Source organism: Plecotus auritus (genome assembly GCF_963455305.1).
Source record: "Plecotus auritus genome assembly, chromosome: X".
In the NCBI taxonomy this organism is placed as follows: Eukaryota; Metazoa; Chordata; class Mammalia; order Chiroptera; family Vespertilionidae; genus Plecotus; species Plecotus auritus.
In genome coordinates this window covers 6,915,581-6,939,942 of record NC_137784.1, presented here as the reverse complement: position 1 = coordinate 6,939,942, position 24,362 = coordinate 6,915,581, and the positions used below count along the sequence as shown (strand labels likewise).

Here is a 24,362-nt window from a genome sequence, read left to right as displayed (position 1 = left end):
GGTTATATTTCTAGTTTACTCTTCCTTCTCTTTAGTTGTCGTCTTTTAAAATTAATCTTCAAAATTACCTAATTCTATCTTTCCGTTTGGAGAAAGATTATCTTTTTTGGCACTGACTGAGCCTTCATGGAATGTTTTAGAAACATTTGTTAGCATATAACTTTTCAGAAATGTTAAGTGATTACTATAAAAGCCCAACTGGTGGCTCCCACGAGGGTGGGGGTGGTGGTGGTTCTGGCGAAGTTCTATTTGGAAGCAGTTACATGGGTGCTCACCATATAAGAATTCATTAAACTATGTATTTGTCTCTGGTGGGTTTCTGTTTAATTTATAATAGCAAGGATTTTTTTAAAGCCTCTTGAATGCCTGCTCTATCTCTTCAGCTTACTGGCTAATGAAGAATCTAGATCAGGCGTCCTCAAACTACAGCCCGCGGGCCACATGCGGCCCGCCGAGGACATTTATCCGGCCCGCCGGGTGCCGCTGCCTGTCCTGCTTAGCAGCTGACTCATCCCGGGCCGGCAGTGCGCATAGGAATTTGTTCATAGTTTTTTTTTTTTTTTAAACTATAGTCCGGCCCTCCAACGGTCTGAGGGACAGTGAACTGGCCCCCTGTTTAAAAAGTTTGAGGACCCCTGATCTAGATGAGTGGTGGTGTTGGGGCACTTTGCCAAGGAGGGATAGTCCAAGGGTAAGCCAGGGGAGCAGTGAGCCGTGCATTAGCCAAAATTTTACAACAGCAGAAAAGCCCAGGACGGGCTGGGGAGTCCCCAGACTCTGCCACCACAGGAAGCTGGCAGAAGGCACAGGCTCCAGGCTTGTTGGGGGCTGCAGGGCAGTAGAAAGAGAAATGGGAAGAGGGGAGGGAGGACGGGAGGCAGGCAAGGAGGATGGGTTTACCTTTTAGCTGCAACATCAAACCTGAAAAGCTTTCCTTCTCAGTAAATGAATGGATACAGACTCTCACCCTCCCACAGGACATGGGTTTCTCTTGATCACAGAAGGGCTTTTCTTCCCAGGAATGTGAACCAGAGTGTATTTGCAACAAGAGTCACTAATCTTTGAGCCTGGGGCAAAGGGCGTGAGAAAGGTACTTGGTGGGATTGATATCCCAAGATGGAGTTTAAATTTATCACCTTCCTGAAACAATATGCTTATTCTATCCAACATGTTTATTTTCGTGAAGAAACCCAATACACCCCTGCATATATAAAGATACAGAATTTATTTTGTTCCTCAGCTACTCTTTTTATTTAACATCCACATCCACAGAGACAGAAAGCAGATGTGTCATTGTCTGAGGAATGGGGGTGACTGCTATTAAGGATGGTTTCCATTTTGGGGTGAATATGTTCTGGAATTAGTGGTGATAGTTATACAATATTGTGAATATATAAAATGCCACTAAACTGTACACTTAAAAATGGTTAAATGGCCCTAACCGGTTTGGCTCAGTGGATAGAGCGTCGGCCTGCGGACTGAAAGGTCCCAGGTTCGATTCCGGTCAAGGGCATGTACCTTGGTTGCGGGCACATCCCCAGTGGGGAGTGTGCAGGAGGCAGCTGATCGATGTTTCTCTGTAAAATATCCCTCTCCCTTCCTCTCTGTAAAAAAAAAAAAATCAATAAAATATATTAAAAAAATGGTTAAATGTTGCATTCTATGTTATATATATTTTACCACAATTTTTAAAAAAGTACTCAAAGATGTTTTAGCCTGGGGTGATGTTAGAGATTTTTCTGTGTGGATGTGTTTTTTGTTTGTTTGTTTGCTTTTAAATCACTCAAGTCAACTTCCCTCCAAGCATCAAATGGCAAAAGTTAAGCTTCAAAGGTTGACTGACAGCAGCCTGGCTGTTGACACTTACTGGCACATGTGGCATCCGGCAGGAGCATGTGGCCACTGAGGCAAAAGCACTTGTAGCTTCCATGTGTGTTCACACATCTGTGTTGGCATGGCCTGGGTTTCTCTCCACACTCATTCACATCTGCAGGGGGTGGTTAGAACACGAGAAAGGTTCCCTGAATCTGGAAACATCCAGATGTGGAACTGGGTAACGCAAAGATGTTCAGTGAATGTTGTTAAATGAGAACAGAAGATGGCAAAACCACCTATAAAGATCAATGCCAAACTTGTAAGAAATATAATATAAACCCTAGCCAGTTTGGCTCAGTGGATAGAACATCAGCCCGTGGATTGAAGGGACCTGGGTTCAATTCCAGTCAAGGGCATGTACCTCGGTTGCAGGCGCGATCCCAAGCCATGGTTGGGGCATGCGGGAGGCAACCAATCGATGTGTCTCTCTCACATCAATGTTTCTCTGTCTCTCCCTCTCCCTTCCACTCTCTCTAAAAATCAATGGAAAAATATCCTCAGGTGAGGGTTAACAAACATATATATATAAAATAAAAATGCACAGAAAAAAAGGCCTGGGAGGCTGCGCTCAAATGCTAATGATGGTTATCTCTAGATGGTGAGACTGAGGGTGACTTTCTTTTCTGTGCTGTTCAGTGTTTACTAAAAGAATTCTGGCCGAAACCGGTTTGGCTCAGTGGATAGAACGTCGGCCTCCGGACTGAAGGGTCCCGGGTTCGATTCCAGTCAAGGGCATGTACCTTGGTTGCGGGCACATCCCCAGTGGGAGGTGTGCAGGAGGCAGCTGATCGATGTTTCTCTCTCATCGATGTTTCTAGCTCTCTATCCCTCTCCCTTCCTCTCTGTAAAATATCAATAAAATATATTTAAAAAAAATAAAAAAGAATTCTGAACATTAAGAATGAATAACCTGCCCAGCTGGTGTGGCTCAGTGGTTGAGTGTCGACCAATGAACCAGAAAGTCACGGTTTGATTCCCGGTCAAGGGTACATCCCAGATTGTGAGCTCGATCCCCGGTGTGGGGCGTGCAGGAGGCAGCCGATCAATGATTCTCTCTCATCATTGCTGTTTCTATCTCTCTCTCCCTCTCCCTTCCTCTCTGAAATCAGTAAAAATATATTTTAAAAAAGAATGAATAACTTTACTACAATAAAAGTGATACAGAAGGAAAACAAAACTTGAAAGTGATCCTGGGTAGAGGAGATTGTGTTTAGAAATGCTGTCACGTGGGTGCCTCGTGGCTTAACCCCTCCAAGGAAGACGAGAATGACCACACTCCTTGTAGGACAAACATTCTGTGTGGCAGCAGGCAAACTGCATTGCGGAAAATAAGTAGATGCTTTTGCCTCTGAAAAGAACCTTACATGGGGATTTGCTTTATTTTATTTCAGAGAGGGAGGGAGAGAGAGAGAGAAACATCAATGATGAGAGAGAATCATTGATCGGTTGCCTCCTGCATGCCCCCTACTGAGGATGGAGCCTGCAACCCGGGCATGTGTCCTTGACTGGAATCGAACCTGGGACCCTTCAGTCCACAGACGGACGCTCTAGCTACTGAGCCAAACCAGCTAGGGCACATTGGGATTTTCTGATGACCTAGTTGGACATTATAAAGGCCCTTGCCCATTGCCTGTCCCCTGCACCCTACCATCTCCTGCACGAACCCTAACTGCTTCAAAAGGGGGAGTTGGAGAACGCTGATTGGACTTAATGGCAAATCCAGGAACACCCATCACTTGGCTCTAACCCAGAGGTGGTGCACCAGAGTCTCTTGGAAGCAGCATTTTTGGGAAACACATCAGTGGATGGCTGGGGTGTGTTGCCATTAATGGATATTCACATATAGACTTTGGTCAAGCTGTCCCCTCCGGGACAGGGAGGCTGTGGGGGAAGACAGACCGCCTTGAACCTGAGACAGGTGGACAGCTCCTTCAATCTTAATATTTATTAGGACTTGAAAACCAGCATGAAAAATATCTTCTTTGTTCCAAATCTCTTAGAAGGAAGGCATCTTGGTACAGAATCCAGGACATCTGGGAAGTGCAGCTTCCCAGTGTGAAGAACCTAGTAAGGGATACAGATGAATTCTTACTTATGAGAGAGTGATTCTTTTTTTAAAAGAATGTTTTTGTTGATTTTGAGAGAGAGAAGAAGGGAGAGGGATAGGTAGAAACATCGACGAGAGAGACATCATGGATCGGCTGCCTCCTGCACGGCCCCCACTGGGGATTTAGCCCGCTACATGGGCATGTGCCCTGACCAGGAATCAAACCATGACCTCCTGGCTCATAGGTCGATGCTCAACCACTGAGCCACAGCAGCCTGGGACAGTGTGATTCTCTCTCTCTCTTTTTTTTTGTTAATCCTTGCCCGAGGATATTTTCCCATTGATTTTTAGAGAGAGTAGAAGAGAGAGGGAAAGACAGAGAGAAACATTGATGTGAAAGGAACACATCAACTGGTTGCCTCCTATATGAGCCCTGACCAGGACCCAGGCTGGGGAGAAGTCTGCAACCGAGGTACATGTCCTTGACCGGAATCAAACCCAGGACCCTTCGGTCCACAGGCTGACGCTCTATCCACTGAGCCAAATCAGCTAGGGAGAGAGTGTGATTCTTTTTTTTATTAAAATTGATTTAGGAGAGGAAAGGAGAAAGAGATAGAAACATCAATGATGAGAGAGATTCATTATCAGCTGCCTCCTGCACGCCCCCTACTGGGGATCGAGCCCACAACCCAGGCATGTGCCCTTGACCGGAATTCAACCTGGGACCCTTCAGTCCACAGGCCAACGCTCTATCCACTGAGCCAAACTGGCTAGGGCCTGAGACCACTTTCATTTGAAGATTGGAGTTAAATCCTGAGCACTATATCATGTCATAAATCCCACTGCAATGATGAGAATGCTTGTGAAAGAGCTGGGGTAGGTTTGGACTAGGACCTGGTCTGTTCCACTGACCTTGACTGCAGGTTTTCCCGGTGTATCCTAGGAAGCATCTACATTTGTTTGGTCCCACACACTCACCGAACTTGCAGCCAGGTTCACATGTAGCTGTGGAAAGAAAAGTGTTTTAAGGATAAAAGAACAGGAGTAGTTAGCACAGTGAAATGTACGCATGTCAAACTCAGCCACCTTGTCTATGGCAGAGAAATCCGTGGGGATATTTAGAGGATGATCTGCTTTTTCTGTGGTCCATTTTCCTCTTTAACACACTGGAAAGTTTTGTTTTTTTTAAAATATATTTTATTGATTTTTTACAGAAAGGAAGGGAGAGGGATAGAGAGTAAGAAACATCAATGAGAGAGAAACATCGATCAGCTGCCTCCTGTACACTCCCTACTGGGGATGTGCCCACAACCAAGGTACATGCCCTTGACCAGAATCGAACCCGCGACCCCCCAGTCCGCAGGCCGATGCTCTATCCACTGAGCCAAATCGGTTAGGCCACACTGGGAAGTGTTTTGCTTGGGAACTAGCAATGGTGAATAAGACTCTTGCTGCCATAAGGTTAAAGCTCCCGAAAGATATTTCAATTTACAGTAACTTTGGATCTGTGATTTGAATAGCCAATCCACAGCAAAATTCAGTTTATGTCTAAATTGGTCTGAGATTCTAGTGGGCTTTAGAGAAAGTAAAGCTCGCTTGTTCAATTGTTCCCGAAACTCCGCCATCTGCAGCTTTTCATTAATGACTTGTTCATGGACAACCTCTGGCTAAGTGACATACATCTGAAGGTTAATAATATGGAGTTGAGCAGACCCTGCCCAGGGAGCAGATTTAGGCAGGGCGGCAGCCAAGATCTAGAAAGCTCGGGCACTGAGGCAGGGCCTTGCAAGGAATGAAGGGTGAAGAGACGGATGGAGGTGAAGGCCAAGGTAGACTGGGACCTCACAGGCAGGGGTCTAACTCTGCGTTCTTGTCCCGTTACCACAAAGCCCACACTCTGGCTCAGAAATCGGAGACCTGGCGATCAGAGTGTAACCACCCTATTGTTTTGGTGCTTCAAGGAGCATATGACTTTACTATCAAGAAGGATGATGCAAATTGGGTAAAATACAGTACAGTTTTTATTTTATTTTATTTTATTTAAATAAGTTTTTACTGATTTCAGAGATGAAGGGAGAGGGAGATAGAAACATCAATGATGAGAGAAAAATCATTGATCAGCCCCACACTGGGGATCGAGCCCCCAGCCCAGGCATGTGCTCTGATGGCTCCGTTTGGTTATGCTAATATGCATGCATACAAGTCCTTTGGTTGCTCTCTAACCCCCCTACCTCCCCTGCCATTTGTCTCTGGATCTATTATTTTTTAAAAATATATTTTATTGATTTTTTACAGAGAGGAAGGAAGAGGGACAGAGAGTTAGAAACATCGATGAGAGAGAAACATTGACCAGCCGCCTTCTGCACACTCCCCACTGGGTATGTGCCCGTAACCAAGGTACATGCCCTTGATCAGAATCAAACCCGGGACCCTTCAGTCCGCAGGCCAATGCTCTATCCGCTGAGCCAAACCGGCCAGGGCTAGATCTATTCTTGTTCATCAAATTATGTTGATCATTATATTCAACATATGAGTGGGATCATGTGATATTTATCTTTCTCTGCCTGGCTTATTTAGCTTAGCATAATGCTTTCCAGTTCCATCCATGGTGTTTCAAATGGTAAGAATTCCTTCTTTTTTACTGCAGCATAGTATTCCATTGTGTAGATGTATCACAGTTTTCTAATCCACTCATCTGCTGATGGGCACTTAGGCTGTTTCCAAATCTTAGCTATGGTGAATTGTGCTGCTATGAACATAGGGGTGCATATATCATTTCTGATTGGTGTTTCTGATTTCTTGGGATATATTCCTCCCAGATATTTTTCAACCAGAGAGGAGCAGGCTGGGGTAGGGACAGACCAGCAAAAATAAGGCAGCGTTGTCATTCTTTTATATATACATATAATTGATTTTTTACAGAGAGGAAGGGAGAGGGATAAAGAGTTCAAACCATCGATCAGCTGCCTCCTGCACACCCCCTACTAGGGATGTGCCCACAACCAAGGTACATGCCCTTGACCGGAATCGAACCTGGGACCTTTTAGTCCGCAGGCCGACGCTCTATCCACTGAGCCAAACCGGTTAGGGCAGCGTTGTCATTCTTAAAAATAGCTAAATTCTTGTGCTTTGCAGTTTATAATCTAATTGAATCCACACCAACACCTAAAGTGTATGGGGCATGCAGTAGTGTATTTGTCCATTTAACAGATAAAACACTGAGGTTCAGGCATATGCCACCTAGGGACACAGGACCAGTGAGACCAGACTCCTGCCACAAAGGAGTGCAGATTTGATTCCTCACACTGAGAGTGTTCGTTATGATAGAAGTCATCTAGCCCTGGCCGGTTTGGCTTGGTGGTTACAGCATTAGCCCGCGGACTGAAGGGTCCGGGTTCAATTCCCGGTCAAAGGCATGTACCTGGGTTGCAGGCCTGATCCCGGCCTGTGTCAGGGCATGTGCAGGAGGCCACCAATCGATGTGTCTCACATTGATGTTTCTCTCTGTGTGTCTCTCTCCCCCCTCCCTCCCTTTCACTCTCTCTAGAATCAATGGAAAAAAAGTATCCTCTGGTGAGGATTAGTAAAAAAAAAGGAAGTCATATTAAAAACAAACACCACAAAACTCTACATAAATCCCTGTCCTCCCCAACCCTCTTGAAATGATCAGAGGCCTTTTCCTAACGCATAGCCTGAGAAACAATGTCCAAGGCCAGTTATGGCTCATTACTGTGAAAGTTGTACAGAGAATCCAAAAATCCTTAACATCTTTGCATATACACATGTATACCTTGAAACCATCTAGAAATTGGCATAATGGACCTTCAAAATGTAACAAAATTATAAAGTAAATGGCTTACTTTCACGTTTATGACTGAAGTCTACCGGTTGTGTGATTCATAATTAAAAAGTGTTTATCATTAGAAATCAATTGTAAAAAGTTATAATTGGAAGGAGGTCCTTATTGACCTATTTTTGTCCAACTCAGTTTCTCCTGATTAAAACAATAACAAGCCACTCGGTCATGCTCACTAAGGTAGCAATAGAAATGTGACAAGGCAGGTCTCCTAACAAACCATGTCTAGGGTGATGGTGTCAGCCACATTTTGGGTGGGAAGAGGTCTCACAGGAACCTAAGAGCTTGGGTGTTGGTAGCTATCCATGTCCCTTTGCTGGGGACCGCACAGCTCATGGTGTCACAGGTAAAAACCTAAAGCCTGGCTGGCGTAGCTCAGTGGTTGAGAGTCAACCTATGAACCAGGAGGTCACGGTTTGATTCTTGGTCAGGGCACATGCCCATGTTGCGGGTTCAATCCCCAGTGTGGGACATGCAGGAGGCAGCCGATCAATGATTCTCTCTCATCATTGATGTTTCTATCTCCCTCTCCTTCTCCCTTCCTCTCTGAAATCAATTAAAAAATAAAAATAAATAATAATAAAAACCTAAAGACCCTGAGCTACTGCTTGAGTACATGGTGGCCTGAGTTTTCACAAAGTTACCTTCACAGACTCCCTTGCTGCCCCTTCTCCAGCCGTAGCAGCAGGCCAGTTTGGTTCCATAGCGACAGAGCCCGGGCTGGAGCGCCGACAACCCGTGACCCCTTGGACTGCAGACAAAGAGCCACATGTTAGTATTGAGAAAACAGAAAGAGCAACAGAAACCCTTCCCTGCTACTAAATGAGCAGCAGAGATGTCAGTTACCTGGTTAATTTCAACAAACCTGCCCATTCGACTTTGAAAACCTGAATTTTGGGTGGCCAGTCTGTGCTACCATCCCTTGCCAGCCTTCCCCAATAATTAGTGTCATCCATTTCCTTCTTCCCCAGAGTTAAAAGAATCGGGTTACATAATCTAGAAAACTAGGGCACACGAAAGTGGCCAAAAGTTTATGTTCCTGAACTTCACAGGGCACCAGTTTTGAAGTCTGCTTGGCACAGACACAGAGGCTACCCGGGTGTGTGTCTGTTTCAGAGCCGAGGGTGGCAATGTGACTCCCTGGCCCTTTGGCTCTGTCCCAGACAAGAGCACTGCACTTTTACCCCACTGGCCACCTGGGACCCCTTGAAGAAACTGGAAGGTGCATACACTATAGGCCAGTAAGTGCTGGAAGGCTCTAGAGAACCCTCAGCCACGCCCTCCCATATCATAGATGAGGAAACTCCAGCCCAGTGGAGAAGAGGCCCCGCCCCAGCAGAGCAGTGTCAGGGATGACAGCCCAGCTGCCTTCTCCTTCCTCTTCGCCTCCTGGAAACACAATTTGCTAAACACTTAAAAAAAATCTATCTATCTATCTATCTATCTATCTATCTATCTATCTATCTATATCTATATCTATACTAGAGGCCAGATGCACGAAAATTCATGCAAGAGTAGGCCTTCCTTCTCCCGGCTGCTGGCACCGGCTTCCCTCTGGCACCTGTGCCCCGGGCTTCCCTCCTCCGGCTGCCAGCAGGCACCCAGGACCCAGGCTGGCTTGTGCTTTGGTCCTGGCTTCATCAGGAAGGATGTCTGGAATGACGTCTAGTCTAATTAACATATTACCCTTTTATTATATACTAGAGGCCCAATGTACAAAATTCATGCAAGAGTAGGCCTTCCTTCCCCCGGCTGCTGGCACCGGCTTCCCTCTGGCACCAGGGACCCGGGCTTCCCTTCGGCTTCCCTCTGGTACCCGGGACCTGGGCTTCCCTCACAGCCCTGGCTTCATCCAGAAGGTCATCTGGAAGGGCGCCTTGTCTAATTAGCATATTATGCTTTTATTATATATATATGTATATATACAGTATATATACATACACACACACACACACACATATATTTTAGAGAAGAAGAGAGAGGGAAAGAGAGAGGGAAACATCAATGATGAGAAAGAATCATTGGTTGGCTGCCTCCTGCACGCCCCACACTGGAGATCGAGCCCCCAACCCGGGCATGTGCCCTGACCTGGAATTAAACCGTGATCTCCTGGTTCATAGGTCGACGCTCAACCACTGAGCCATGCCAGCTGGGCAATAGTACTTTTCTTCTGATTTAGCTTTAGCCACAAGCCACATAAAAACAGATGCCCACCCAGCCTTGGCTTGCAGGCTGTAGTTTGCCGATACCTGAACAAGTGAGCCCTGTCACCAAGTGCCCCTAAGTATTCTGGGCCACGGATAAAGCTCGCTGCAAGTTTACCTACTCACTGGCCTAGGATGGGACAGGGTTGCTAGCAGATCCTGGAAGAAGACTTGAGTTGTACATTTTATGGAGGGCTGGGGTTGTTTCCACACGCATATTAAATTCACTGTAATATGTTTCCTGGGCTGTTTAACAGACAAGGAATGTACATTTTACCACGTGCTTTCTGCTGCAGGGCTGGATTTTATGCAAGTCAATAACATCTGAGTCAAGGTTGGGATGTTAAATAACCTTGCCGTTTTCCCTCGTGGTCTGCCTCCCACCAACTTGGTTGTTTAGTTAAGAGCTACAAAGAGATGGTGTCTGACATTTCATTAGCTGAGAACACCAAATCAAGGATAAATTTATTCTTTACTTTTTCTTTTTAAATAAACTTAAATTTTTATTGATTTCAGAGAGGGAGAGGGAGAGGGAGAGGGAGAGGGAGAGAGAGAGAAACATCAATGATGAGAGAGAATCATTGAATGGCTGCCTCCTGCCTGCCCCACACTGGGGATCGAGCCCACAAACCAGCAATGTGCCCTGATCGGGAATCAAAGAGTGACCTCTGGGTTCATAGGTTGATGCTCAACCACTGAGCTACGCCAGCCAGGCTACTTTTTCTTGAAGGGACATTATTTTCATCCTCTAATGGAATTAATTTCGGGGATTTGTAAGTCATTCGCTCAACCTCTGAATGGGGTTTTCTAACCTCTACATGACCAATATTTTGAGCCAAATAAATCTTTGTTGTTGGAGGCTGTCCTGTGCATTGTAGGATGCTTAGCAGCATCTCTGGCCTCTACCTACAGACACCAGCAGCACTGACCCCTCCAGTAGTGTCAGCTGAAAATGTCTAGACATTACCAAATGTCCCCTGGAGCAGCAGTCGCCAACCTTTCGGACCACCAGTGGTCCGCGGACCACTGGTTGGCAACCACTGCCCTGGAGGACAAAACCATCCCATGTTAAGTACCACCGCATTAAAGCGAAACATTTACTGAGCACTTGTTATATTCCAAACACTATATTAGGCACACAGAGTGATGAAAATGACCCAATCTTTGCTCTCTTAAGGTCATAGTCTACTGTAAACAGATACATTACAGCAGTGGTCGGCAAACCATGGCTTGCGAGCCACATGCGGCTCTTTGGTCCCTTGAGTGTGGCTCGGTGTTAGAACCACTTCTTCAAAATAGACTCGCCCAGGCCGAAACCGACTTCTGCGCATGGGCCACGAAGTTTCAATCGCACTGTATGTGCGCGCCCGCACGTGGTATTTTGTGGAAGAGCCACACTCAAGGGGCCAAAGAGCCGCATGTGGCTCGCGAGCTGCGGTTTGCAGACCACTGCATTACAGTAAAGGACAGCCTGGTAAGTAGCATTACAATGCTCTCAGAAAGTATTGTGGCTGAGAAATAATACAGCCATCTGACATAATTTAATCTGGATATATATATAAGGCTAATATGCAAATTGTCCACTCGGGAATTCGACCGGGAGAGTGGGAATTTGATCGCTTGCTATGACATGCGCTGACCACTGGGGGTGGCTCGGAACATGCCAGGAGACCAGTGGCGGTGGCAGGGTGCTGAGGGAAAGGAGGAGGTGGAGAGGCGGGGAGGCCAGGCCTAAGGATCCTACCATGCACAATTTCATGCACCAGACCTCTAGTTACTAATAATTCTACTTGACCCAGTCTGCATGGATCTAACAATGCCCAAACAAGAAACCACAGACTACTGAACATGAGGTGTGTTGAGCAAATAAGTACTAGTCCAAACACAGTGATGCATTTAAGAATCATTTCTTAGCATTTTAAAAATTGATATATAATTCACATAAGGTAAAACTTACCATTTAAAAGTGTACACTTCAAAGGGCAAGAGATCCTTCTTTTTTACAGCTGCATAGTATTCCATTGTGTAAATGTACCACAGCGTTTTTATCCACTCATATACTGATGGGCACTTGGGCTGTTTCCAGATCTTAGCTATTGTAAATTGTGCTGCTGTCTAAATAGGGGTACATACATTCTTTCTGATTGGTGTTTTGAGATTCTTAGGATATATTCTCAGAAGTGGGATCACTGGGTCAAATGGAGGTTCCATTTTTAATTTTTTAAGTATATTTTTTATTGATTTCAGAGAGGAAGGGAGAGAGAGGTAGAAACATCAATGATGAGAATCATTGATTGGCTGCCTCCTGCATGCCCCCTACTGGGGATTGAGCCCACAAACCGGGCATGTGCCCTAACTGGGAATTGAACCCTGACCTCCTGGTTCATAGGTCAATGCTCAATCACCAAGCCATGCCGGGTGGGCTCATTTTTAATTTTTTGAGGAAACTCCATACTGTTTTCCATAATGGCTGCACCAGTCTGCATTCCCACCAGCAGTGTACTAGGGTTCCCTTTTCTCCACATCCTCACCAGCACTTGTCGTTTGTTGAGGGTAGCCATTCTGACAGGTGTGAGATGGTACCTCATTGTTGTTTTAATTTGCATCTCTCTGATGATTAGTGACTTTCAGCATGTTTTCATGTCTCTTGGCCTTCTGTATGTCCACTCTGGAGAAGTGTCTATTTAGGTCCTTTGCCCATTTTTACATTGGATTGTTTGTCTTCCTTTTGTTAAGTTGTATGAGTTCCTTATATATTCTGGATATTAACACTTTATCAGATGTATCATTGCCAAATATGTTCTCCCATGCAGTGGGCTTTCTTGTTTTGTTGATGGTTTCTTTTGCTGTGCAGAAGCTTTTTGTTTTGATGTAGTCCCATTTGTTTATTTTCTCCTTTGTTTCCCTTGCCCTAGGAGATGTATTGGCAAACATATTGCAATGAGAGATGTCTGAGATTTTGCTGCCTGTGGTTTCTTCTAGGATTTTTATGGTTTCATGACTTACATTTAAGTTTTTTTTATCCATTTTGAATTCATTCTTGTGTATGATGTAAGTTGGTGATCTAGATTCAATTTTTTTGCATGTACCTGTCCAACTCTCCCAGCACCATTTATTGATGAGATTGCCTTGATTCCATTGTATGCTCTTGCCTCCTTTGCCAAATATTAACTGAGCATAATGGCTTGGGTCAATTTCTGGGTTCTCTGTTCTGTTCCATTGATCTATATGCCAGTTCTTGTGCCAGTACCAGGCTGTTTTGATTACAGTGGCTTTGTGGTATAGCTTGATATCTGGGATTGTGATCTCTCCTATTTTGTTCTTCCTTCTCAAGATTGCTGCAGCTATTCGGTGTCTTTTTTTTTTTGTCTCATATGGTGACCCCTAACCTCCTTATATCCCATTGTAATACATTTGCATGCTAACCGACACACCCTGCAGCCGCCTGAAGCCTATATAAGGACACAACGTGGTTGCTGGGGCTCTTACCAGAAGTCTCCACCCCTTTCCCACCCGATTAAATGAACTTCAATGAAAGAATTCCACTAGAGAGGGGCTTCTCTGTATATGGAGTAGCCACTCTCACTGCTTTACTAATAAACTCTCTTTCACTTTAAATTCCATTCTGGCTTGTATTTGAATTCTTTCTTGCATGAAGCCAAGAACCCACAGTGGTTGGCAGACCCTTGGGTCCCCGGACCCCATGAATGCCTGCATCAAGGGGTTTTCTAGAGGAAATAGGGCCTGATATGAATTCTGGTGACTAGTGGAACTTACCCAGGTACAAGGGAGGAATCTGTTTACTGGGGAAGGTGTTTCAGGCAGAGAAAATAGCCTGTGTCAAGGATGGAGCCACCAAGAACACAAGTTGGTGGCCTATAGACTTGAGAATAGAAAGTAGTGTGTGTTTGCACTAGGGAAGTGGGAGAGGAAGCAGAGATAATAAATAGGATGGAGAAGGGGCAGGGAGATTAGCAGGGACCAGAAAGAAAAGACCTGTGTCCACGTGAAACAGTCTGTCCATCTTGAAAGCTCCAGAGAGTTATGGAAGGATTTCAAGCAGAAAGAAATATCAAAGATTTGACAAACACAAGCCAGCCGCCTTAGAACCACGGTGAACTTGATAAGCTCTAACAAGATTACTAAACCTGTCAGATGTGAAATATCACAAAAACAAATTGAAATTTGTTGAAATATGGTATTTTTCCAAAAGTCTAAGTAGAAACTTTTGTTAAAGAGCCCATGGTCCCCTGCAGAGGTGGTCAAACCCATTTCCTATGTGTTGGGTAAAAATAAATCACTTTTGATTTATGCAGAATTCTGCTTGGGTTAACTAAGAGGAGAAAATTAGCAGAAGATGCAATTCATATACTGCTTGCACTTTACCACAACTCTCCAGAGACATCGTCTTTCTCAAGTTTTATTGCTTTCACATGCTTGCCAGTAGGTGAAAATGTGACACAGAAATCTGAGTTGTAGTCATTTCTCCCAAGTCATCGTTTGTTTGTTTTTTTCAAGTCGTTTTTGACATTGTACAAAGTATCACTTGTAAAACTCTCCAAAATGTTAATGAGTAACCCTTGGGCCATCAAAAATGTGTTAATAAAGTAAGATTTCTTAGGCACTGGAAGAAATCCCTTTCTCAGTGACAAGTGCATCTTAGAATTCAACCTCTCTTAGAAGAAATCAGAACCTGGACATTAAATCTAGCCTTAGTCTCGTTTGTTTAAAAAATGAAAATAGCTAAGAATCTACTGATGATTAGGAACTAGAAAATGGATTCTGGTGTTCGGGCAACTATACAAATCAGCCTCCAGCTACACTATGGATGCAACGACACGCTCTGTGCATATTTTCTAAAGACAACCGAACAACTTCAAACAACAGTGAAAGAAAAACCATTAGAGAACCATGCGAGTCCATAAATGAGCCACATGCCTTTTAATGAATGGGTGTGCCATCCATGAATTCACTCAGCTTTGAGAGATGGCTTCAAACGAACATCTACAAATGGGATTTTACTGGTTTGATCATTAAATTCTACATCTGGTCATGAGAATGGAAAATTAGTTTAAAGGGGGGAAATCACTTCTGGACAGAAATGTCACTAATTACTTGCGGGTTTAAAAAGATGCCAGAGGAAATTGATTTATTACCCCAAGAATCCAGCTCTGCATTTTATGCTTGCCAGTTTTTTTAATGCACATATGCAGCTATTTAAAACTACAAATAAAAAGAAAATTAATTACTAATTGTTTCTGTTTAAATTGAAACAATATTATTGAGGGGAAGAAATAGGCAAGCATGATATTGACAATAATAGCAGGGCACACTAACTTATAAAATCTTTTAAAAACTTCTAGAGAGAGAGGGGGGAAGGGGGAGAAAGAGAGAGAGAGAGAAGTCTTGGACATGGACAACAGTGTGGTGATTGCCGGGATTAGGGGGGTGGGTAGAGGTGGAAGAGGGCATAGAGGAGATAAATGGTGATGGAAAACATAAACATTTTAAAAAATAAGTATAAATATCTGCTAAAAAGCTTGAACATTTAGTTTCTACATAGTTCTCACATGCCATTCCATGTTAATGTTAGCAAATGATTCAAATTACTTTCCCAGCAGCCTCTCCTTCTACCTTTGCTCGAATATCATGCCCACTCATGATCTTTCCCATCACTAATTCAATTATCTTACTGTAATATCTGGTGGTGAGTATTCTGGGGAAGGGCCATAAACTATTAGGTTAAACTACATGAAACTACCGTTTTTTAAAGTTAAAAATGGCCAAATAGTTTTAACTCCATGTGTTGCACAGAGCTACACTAGACTTCCCAGACAGCCTGCCAGCTAGTTGGGGCCACGGGACTGGATTTGGCCAGTGGAATGTGGGTAGATCACCTCCAAGCCTGCTCACAACGCCTCCCAAGAGACCCTGGATCTGCTTATTTTCCATCAACCCATTGATGAAAGAGGATTCTGTGGACCTGGAGGAAGATGGTGACTCTCAAGATGGATGGAGCCTGGCTCCATGTGAAGGCATGCAGCCATCTTTTAAACATGCCTTGGACTTCAAGGCAGACAAAGAAAGAAACTTTTGCAGTGTTCAACCACTGAGATTTTGAGATGGTCTGATGCAGAAGTTAGCCTACCATGATCAACACAGTAGTATTTCAAGAATCATTTCTTTTCCTAATGTCTGGTACACATGATTATGTTCTTTATATGTGAATCCATTCATACAAAAAAAAAAAACCTTACGAAGTTATCAATATGAACTGCATTTAGTTCCATATTTACTGAAGCATGTATTTTTTAAATGTATAAAATTGGACCAGTGCATTCTGGCATTATCAAAGATACATGGTTAAAGCATAGTATCAATCATCAGAATTTAACAGATGTCTGAGTATAGAGAGCTTTTATGCATTTGGCTGGATTGACCCAACCCCATGGAACCTGATACAGCTGGGGTCATCAATAAAAAGGAGTTTATGAAAAAGAATTACTGATCTTGGATTGAAATGATTCCACCAACATCCACTGCCCTCTACTACCTTGGGAGGTCTGGCTGGGCTGGCCAGCTTCTCTCTCATTTCTCATCTCTCTTCTTAAACAATGTTTGGCACATAGAAGGCCCAGGGAACCTGGTCCTCAGGCAGGGATGTATTAACGTAGGGGAGTATGTCTCCGTGGAAAGAAGGCCCTGAGCTGTAGGAGTCTGAGCTAAATGCTGAATTGCCAGAGTTCCTTTAATGCATTATACAGCTTGCTGTCTACATTGATCAAATTAATCAGAAAATTGCCGTCTCCACAGCTGAAGTTAATTTAAAAACATTCCAGGGGTTGTGTAAGTAGTATAGTATTTCTTCATAGGATTCCTTATTTTCTGCAAAAAATACACTGTGCCAGAATTCTCTGTACGCTTGTTTATGGTTCCAGGAAACTTCATGATATTCTCCAAGACAAATTGAGAAGTTAAAACTTCTTTTGCTGATGTTTAAATCCGTTTAAATATTGCCAAACAAATTAAATCTTTTTTTTTCCCTAAATAGGGATAACAAGGCTCAACCATGCTGGTTTTTTTTTTGTTGTTGTTGTTGTTGTTTATTTGTTTTTTATTTTTTTCTATAGCTCCCAGCATGGGAAGCCCATTGTACCTAATGAGTTAAGATCAATTCTGGGTTCCCATCCATCTTCAAGATACAGGGTCCAAGTGCAACAGGCCCAGGGATACCCCAAAACATCTCACCTTCCTGAATATATAGGCTACCAAGCTCTCCAGGCCCGGCGTGAATTGATGCATTTTCAAATTCCCCATGCCATGAGTGGTAGGGCAAAAATTGGAACTTTCCATTGCTTCCTCTACTTTTCTTTTCTTTTTTTTTTAAATATATTTTTATTTTTTACAGAGAGGAAGGGAGAGGGATAGAGAGTTAGAAACATCAATGAGAGAGAACCATCGATCAGCTGCCTCCTGCACACCCCCTACTGGGGATGTGCCCGCAACCAAGGTACATGCCCTTGACCGGAATCGAACCCGGGACCCTTCAGTCCGCAGGCCGACGCTCTATCCACTGAGCCAAACCGGTTTCGGCGCTTCCTCTACTTTTCTCATTTATCTTACAAGCTCAGGAGTCTGGCTAAAATTGGGGAAGAGGAGTGTGTTAGTTTGGCCTCCCCCTGGAAGCAGACCACAAGATAAGATTTGAATGCAAGAAGTGGTTTATTGATGAGGTCAAGGGAAGATCAATAGGGGAGAGGGAAAGTGAGACAAGGAAGGAAAGGTAGTAAAAAAAAAAAAGTCAGTGTTATCAAGACAGCCATATTTATTTTCCATCACATTCATTCATTCATAGTGAACATGGAGCGAAACGACATAAAATGAAGTTAAGAAATAGGCAAAGGATAGATCAAGCAGTCCCTTCCTTCCATGCCATTTTATATAGAACGGACTTTATTCTTTTTTAAAAAATCTTTATTGTTGAAAGTATTATGTATGTCCTCTTTTTTCCCCAATGACTTCCTCTAGCCCACCCCAACCCCCACCCCAGGCCTTCACCACCCTATTGTCTGTGTCCATGGGTTATGCATATATGCATACCAGTTCTTCGGTTGATTTCTTCCCACCCACCCTCCCAACCCTACCTTCCCTCTGAGATTCAACAGTGTGTTCCATGCTTCTGTCTCTGGATTTATTTTGTTCATCAGTTTATTTTGTGCATTAGAGTCCACATATGAGTGAGACCATGTGATACTTGTCTTTCTCTGACTGGCTTATTTCACTTAGCATGATACTCTCCAGGTCCCTCCATGCTGTCTCAAAGGGTAAGAGAACCTTCTTTTTTACTGCTGCATAGTATTCCATGGTGTAAATGTATCACAGCTTTTTTATCCACTCATCTGCTGATGGGCACTTGGGCTGTTTCCAGATCTTAGCTATTATAAATTGCACTGCAATGAACATAGGAGTGCATACATTCTTTCTGATTGGTGTCTTGGGTTTCTTAGGATATATTCTTAGAAGTGGGACACTGGGTCAAATGGCAGTTGCATTTAAAAATTTTTTAGGAAACTCCATACTGTTCTCCACAGTGGCTGCACCAGTCTGCATTCCCACCAGCAGTGCACTAGGGTTCTTTTTTCTCTACATCCTCACCGGCACTTGTCATTTGTTGACAGGTGGTATCTCATTGTCGTTTTAATTTGCATCTCTCTGATGATTAGTGACTTTGAGTATTTTTTCTTCTACTTTCAACACTCTTATTCAACATAGTCCTGGAAGTCTTAGCCAGAGCAATCAGACAATAAGAAAAAGTAAAAGGCTTCCAAATTGGAAAGGAGGAAGTAAAACTGTCATTATTTACAGATGACATGATACTGTACATAGAAAACCCTAATGACCCACCAAAAAACTACTAGATTTCATAAATGAATTCAGCAATGTAGCAGGATAAAAAATTAACACCCAGAAATTGATGGCATTTTTATACACCAATAATGAATTCTCAGAAAGAGAAACTAAAAAAATAATCCCATTTACTAATGCAACAAAAAAAAATTAAGATACATAGGGATAAACTTAACCAAGGAGGTAAAAGACTTATACTTGAAAAACTACAGGATGTTGTAAAAAGAGATAGAGGAAGATGTATACAAGTGGAAGACTATACAGTGTTCATGGATTGGTAGAATTAACATCATTAAAATGTCCATACTATCCAAAGCAATCTATAGATTCAATGCAATCTCTATTAAATGGCATATTTCCCAGATCGAAAACAAATACTCCAAAAATTGATATGGAACCGAAAAAAAGACCCTGAATAGCCACAGCAATCTTGAGAAAGAACAAAGTTGGAGGGATCACAACAGCAGATATCAAGTTATACTATAAAGCCACTGTAATCAAAACAGCCTGGTACTGACACAAGAACAGGCACATAGATCAATGGAACAGAGAACCCAGAAATCAACTCAAGCCATTACACTTAATTATTATTTGACAAAGGAGGCAAGAGCATATAATGGAGTCAAGACAGTCTCTTCAATAAATGGTGTTGGGAAAATTGGACAGATACATGCAAAAAAATAAAACAACCAAAATAAACTCAAAATGGGTAAAAGACTTAAATGTAAGTTGTGAAACCATAAAAATCCCAGAAGAAACAATAAGCAGCAAAATCTCAGACATCTCTAGTAGCAATATGTTTGCCAATACAATACCACTAGGGTAGTGGTCGGCAAACTCATTAGTCAACAGAGCCAAATATCAACAGTACAATTGAAATTTCTTTTGAGAACCAAATTTTTTAAACTTAAACTTCTTCTAATGCAACTTCTTCAAAATAGACTCGCCCAGGCTGTGGTACTTTGTGGAAGAGCCACACTCAAGGGGCCAAAGAGCCGCATGTGGCTTGAGAGCTGCAGTTTGCCGACCACGGTCCTAGGACAACAAAGGAGAAAATAAATAAATGGGACTACATCAAAGTAAAAAGAGAATTATGGGAGAAGCAGGGAATTATGGGAGAGTGTAGGAACCCCTTTCACGTCCTGCGTGGTTCAGGGTTCCGGTTCAGGGTTCGGGTTCTGGAGAAGGCCGCACACAAATGAAGAGACTAGAAAAGTATTAATTTGGGAATATTGGGGGCCAGGCCCACCTCTAGGGGAAGGACTACCACCTGCTCTGGCCTTGCTATCCCTTTTATTGAGACTATGGGATACGCCCATAACCTTTAGGCAGGAAATTCCAATAACAGAAATTTACATGAGACAAACAGAGGTGGAGGCTGCTTCAGCTAACAATGTCTCAACTAAACAGTGAGTGATTAGAGCAATTAAAGTTGTTGACCAGCCTTCCAGGTTTCCTGTCCACATCTTTCTATTAGTGAAACAATGATTGGTTTCCTGCAGGAGAGCGTGTGATTCTGGGAGAAGCAGGGAACTATGGGATAAAATGGGATTATGAAAGATGCAGGTAACTATGGGAAAGAATGGGATTATGGAAGAAGCAGGGAACTGTGGGAGGGGATGGGCTTATGGGAGCAGCAGAGTACTATGGAAAAGAATGGATTATGGGAGCAGCAGAGGACAATGGGAGAGAATGGAATTATGGGAGAAGCAGACAACTATGGGAGGAAATGGGATTGTGGGAGAGAATGAAATTATGGGAGCAACACAGTACCATGGGAGAGAACATTATGGGAGTGATTTGAGATTATGGGGGAAGAAGGCAACTATGGGAAAGAATGAGATTATGGGAGAAAACGGGATTATGGGATAGCAGAGTACTATGAGAGAGAATGGAGAATTATAGTAGAAGCAGGGGATTATGGGAGATCTAGGAATGGACAAAGCACGTCTAGAGCATCTAAATTGTCCCAGTGCCCAAAGGGCATAGAAAAGTCTGGGATTCAAGCCAAATATTGACGCTTAAAACTCTGGAAACATATGCTGCTAATGATTTATTTACTTGTTAAGTGTTAATTGTCTACTATGTGCTAAGCACCATTAAAGAGGCGTATAATTTGCTAGGTCACTAAAGTTATGGTGCAGATTTTCAATTAAATAAAAACTGGTGATTATATTAGAAATTTCTCTATAGCAGGGGTAATTTTTGCTATAAGTGTGAAACCTCAGAAAATGCCCTGGCTGGTTTGGCTCAGTGGGTAGAGCATCCCACTGCGGACTGAAGGGTCTTGGGTTTGATTCCGGTCAAGGGCACATTCCCAGGTTGCGGGCTCGATCCCCAGTGGGGGGTGTGCAGGAGGTAGCTGATCAATGGTTCTCTCTCATCATTGATGTTTCTATCTCTCTCTTCCTCTCCCTTCCTCTCTGAAATCAATAAAAATATTTTTAAAAAAGAAAGAAAAGAATCAGCAGACATACTTTTCTGCAGTGAATGCCTAGCTTTTTCTTTTAGTGTGTCCCTGTAACTCAGAGTCTGGAGTTGATTAACCACGGCTCCCAGCAGTTCCTGAATAGCCGACCACTTGACATTTCCAAGCATGTTGAGGAGATAATAAACACACCCGCTGGTGAACCTGATACGGTGTAAGGAAACCATGTTTCACATCTTGAGAACTGCAGAATCCTCCACAGATTCTCCATTTTAATATTCTTTGGCTTATTTGGGGGCTTTTCAGCTTTTCATTTAATTTGGTGGCACTTTGAGAATGACACTCCTAGAGGTCGGTTTGCTGGTTGCTAGGGAACCAGTACTCTCATCTCCAAAGAGAACTTGGTCTTCCTGAAGCGGGCTTTCTAGCAATACAAGACCCGCACAGTTCCAGGACAATGTGCCTATGAGCAAATTACATCTGCCCACATTTTTATCACGAAAAGGAAATTGAAACTTGTGACCATACATTCTAAGAACCTGATTTGAGGTCTGTTCTCTTTGAACTTCAAAATCCCTTCATACTGTGGTAGACTCTGATGAAAGTTCTTTTCCCTGCAAGTCAAACAGACAGGCTCACCTTAAAGCAGCTTGCACCAAAGCAAGGCTCCCAGCCTGCTCTGCCCAGGAAATGTCCACGAAAAAATCTCAAGCCCGGCCGGTGTGGCTCAGTGGTTGAGCATCGATCCATGACCCAGGAGGTCACAGTTCGATTCCCGGTCAGGGCACATGCCCAGGTTGCCGGCTTGATCTCCAGTGTGGGGTGTGCAGGAGGCAGCCAATCAATGGTCCTCTCTCATCATTGATGTTTCTATCTCTCTTCCCTTCTCCCTTCCTCTCTCTGAAATCAATAAAAACATATTAAAAAAATCTCAACAGCGAAGTGGTTCTCACTCAGCTGGAGGCGATTCAGCAGGGGACCTTGGACACGTCCGGGGACATTTTTTTGGATGTCACAACTTGGGAAGGTTGCTGTGGGCATCTGGTGGTTAGAAGTGCCACAGATGCTTCTGCTAAAAATCCTACAACGCATATAACAGCCTCTCTACCCCACAAACACTGTCCACCCCAGCCCCAAAGGGCACTAGTCCCACAGTGGAGAATCCCTGCTTAGGGGACACTTCGGAAAGCAAGACATCACAGCCAGGGAACCCGGAACCCGTTTCCAGGGAGTGATTCCCAAAAGGCTGCCCTGGGGAGCAGGGACTCTGGGCCAGACCGCCTGGGTCTGAATGCCCCGGGCCACCACTTACTGGCTGTCTCCTTGTGCCTTTACCCCCCTGTCTGTGCCTCATGTTTCTCCCTACAACTGGGGGATGACAACTCACACAGAGTAGTTACGGGGCTTTATTTCATTTTTAAAAATATAGTTTTATTGATTTCAGAGAGGAAGGGAGAGGGAGAGATGGAAACATCAATGATGAGAGAGAGAGAGAATCATTGATCGTCTGCCTCCTACATGCCCCCCACTGGGGATCGAGCCCACAACCAGAGCATGTGCCCTTGACCAGAATCGAACCCAGGACCCTTCAGTCCCTAGGCCAACGCTCTATCCACTGAGCCAAACCAGCTAGGGCCGTTATGGGGCTTTAAATGGGTGTTTTGAACAGTGCCAGGCCTGCAGGGAGCACTATATAAGTGTGTCTTTGCTAAATGGCCCTGCTGATCTCTGCAAAAGTAAGTTTTAGGGCTTGGAAAAGCTTATGGGCAATAAAGAAACAGCTTCAGACTCTGAACTGCCACAGCAAGAGGAATGAGTCAGTTTCATTCACACCCATGTTCCTTCTTTCCAGTTCATCAACCCTAATGAGAAAGCCACTGCGTGAGAACCCCCTTCTCGGCGGGCTCAGCCCACGAAGGGTAAGCGCTTAGTACCAGTCCCCCCAGTTTCTTTCCCTCCTCCCCCAGCAAAACTAGGGACTGACAATCCGTTGGTACCGGTTAGAGAGTGGAAAACAAAACTACACAGGCACAGAAGCTACCCACCCATGGGCAGACCCTCACACACGCGGCCCCCGACAGCTGCCTGCAGATCACGAAGCCAGTACGCACCCTCGGGGTGCGCGCAGAGCCTCCCTCCTCCAGGAACCCACTGGACGCGGTCAGGTGGGGCGCCTCGGATGCAAAGGGAGCTGGAGCGAAGCCCTGGCCGCTCAGGAACTGGCATCCTTGTTAAATTCCGTCTCAGCACGCACACACCCGCGGGGGGTGCCAGGAGGGACGGGGGACAAAGAGTAGGGGCCCCGTGGGGAGCTCAAGCCAGGGCGTTCGCCAGCCACTCACCTGGCCGCGTTCTCTAATCCACCTGCCACCCAGGGGAGCAGCAGCGGGAGTGCAAGGGCCCAGGGCAACCGCATCTTCGCGCCAGGCCTGCAGCTGTGGTCGCCGCTCCTCCTCCTGCCCCCTGGGAGGGCGCGGACGGCGCAGCCTCCTCTCTCCTCGGTAGCCTCCCCCTCTCTCCTCCGTAGCTCTGGGTCTCCGCTCCTCCCGCACGCTCCTGGTCCTGCGGGGCAGACAGGAAGGCCGGCCCTGCGGTTGGGGGCGCTAGCGGGCTCTGGAGAGGTGGGGGCGCCCTGGCCAACTGCTGAGGCTCCTCTGAGGGTGATGAGGGGTCGGTGCGCAAGGGAGGGCGGGGAGGGCCATGCACATCTGGCTGGGACCCGCCTCCAGCGCCCCCCCTGCCCCCTCCCGCATCCTCGCGCTATGTTCACCAAGAAACTTACCCCGACTCAATTTACTTCACTCTAGTTGGATCGCCATCCATTTCAGACATGGGGCAGCTTTCAGTGATACCTGCGCTGGGGGATTTAAGAATTTGCTTGAAAGGTCCAAGCAGGAACGAAGAATGCCAGTTCTGAATGATGCTTCTATGCTGTATCTGTTTAGACTTTCACACTGCAGAGTTTTCTTCAAAAACTGCAAAGCATGGGCTGCTACAGCTGCAAAGTGCAACCCCTTCCTTTGACAAGTGACCTGCCAAACTCAG

At 44.6% G+C, this 24,362-nt stretch overlaps 1 protein-coding gene across 2 annotated transcripts in view; it reads right to left on the bottom strand.

The window, feature by feature from the left end:
* The window catches only part of EGFL6 (EGF like domain multiple 6), a 38,027-nt gene extending 14,147 nt beyond the window's left edge, over positions 1-23,880 (bottom strand). The window contains exons 1-4 of one of the 2 annotated variants that reach the window (XM_080652162.1): positions 23,660-23,880; positions 8,423-8,529; positions 4,835-4,927; positions 1,868-1,987 (exon numbers count right to left, since the gene is read on the bottom strand). In XM_080652162.1, coding sequence (XP_080508288.1) covers positions 1,868-1,987; positions 4,835-4,927; positions 8,423-8,529; positions 23,660-23,733 — 394 coding nt within the window. In that variant the 5' untranslated portion in view covers positions 23,734-23,880. The remainder of the gene's footprint in view (positions 1-1,867; positions 1,988-4,834; positions 4,928-8,422; positions 8,530-23,659) is intronic. The other variant, XM_080652161.1, reaches the window with a different exon arrangement.
* Between the last annotated feature and the right edge of the window lie 482 nt (positions 23,881-24,362).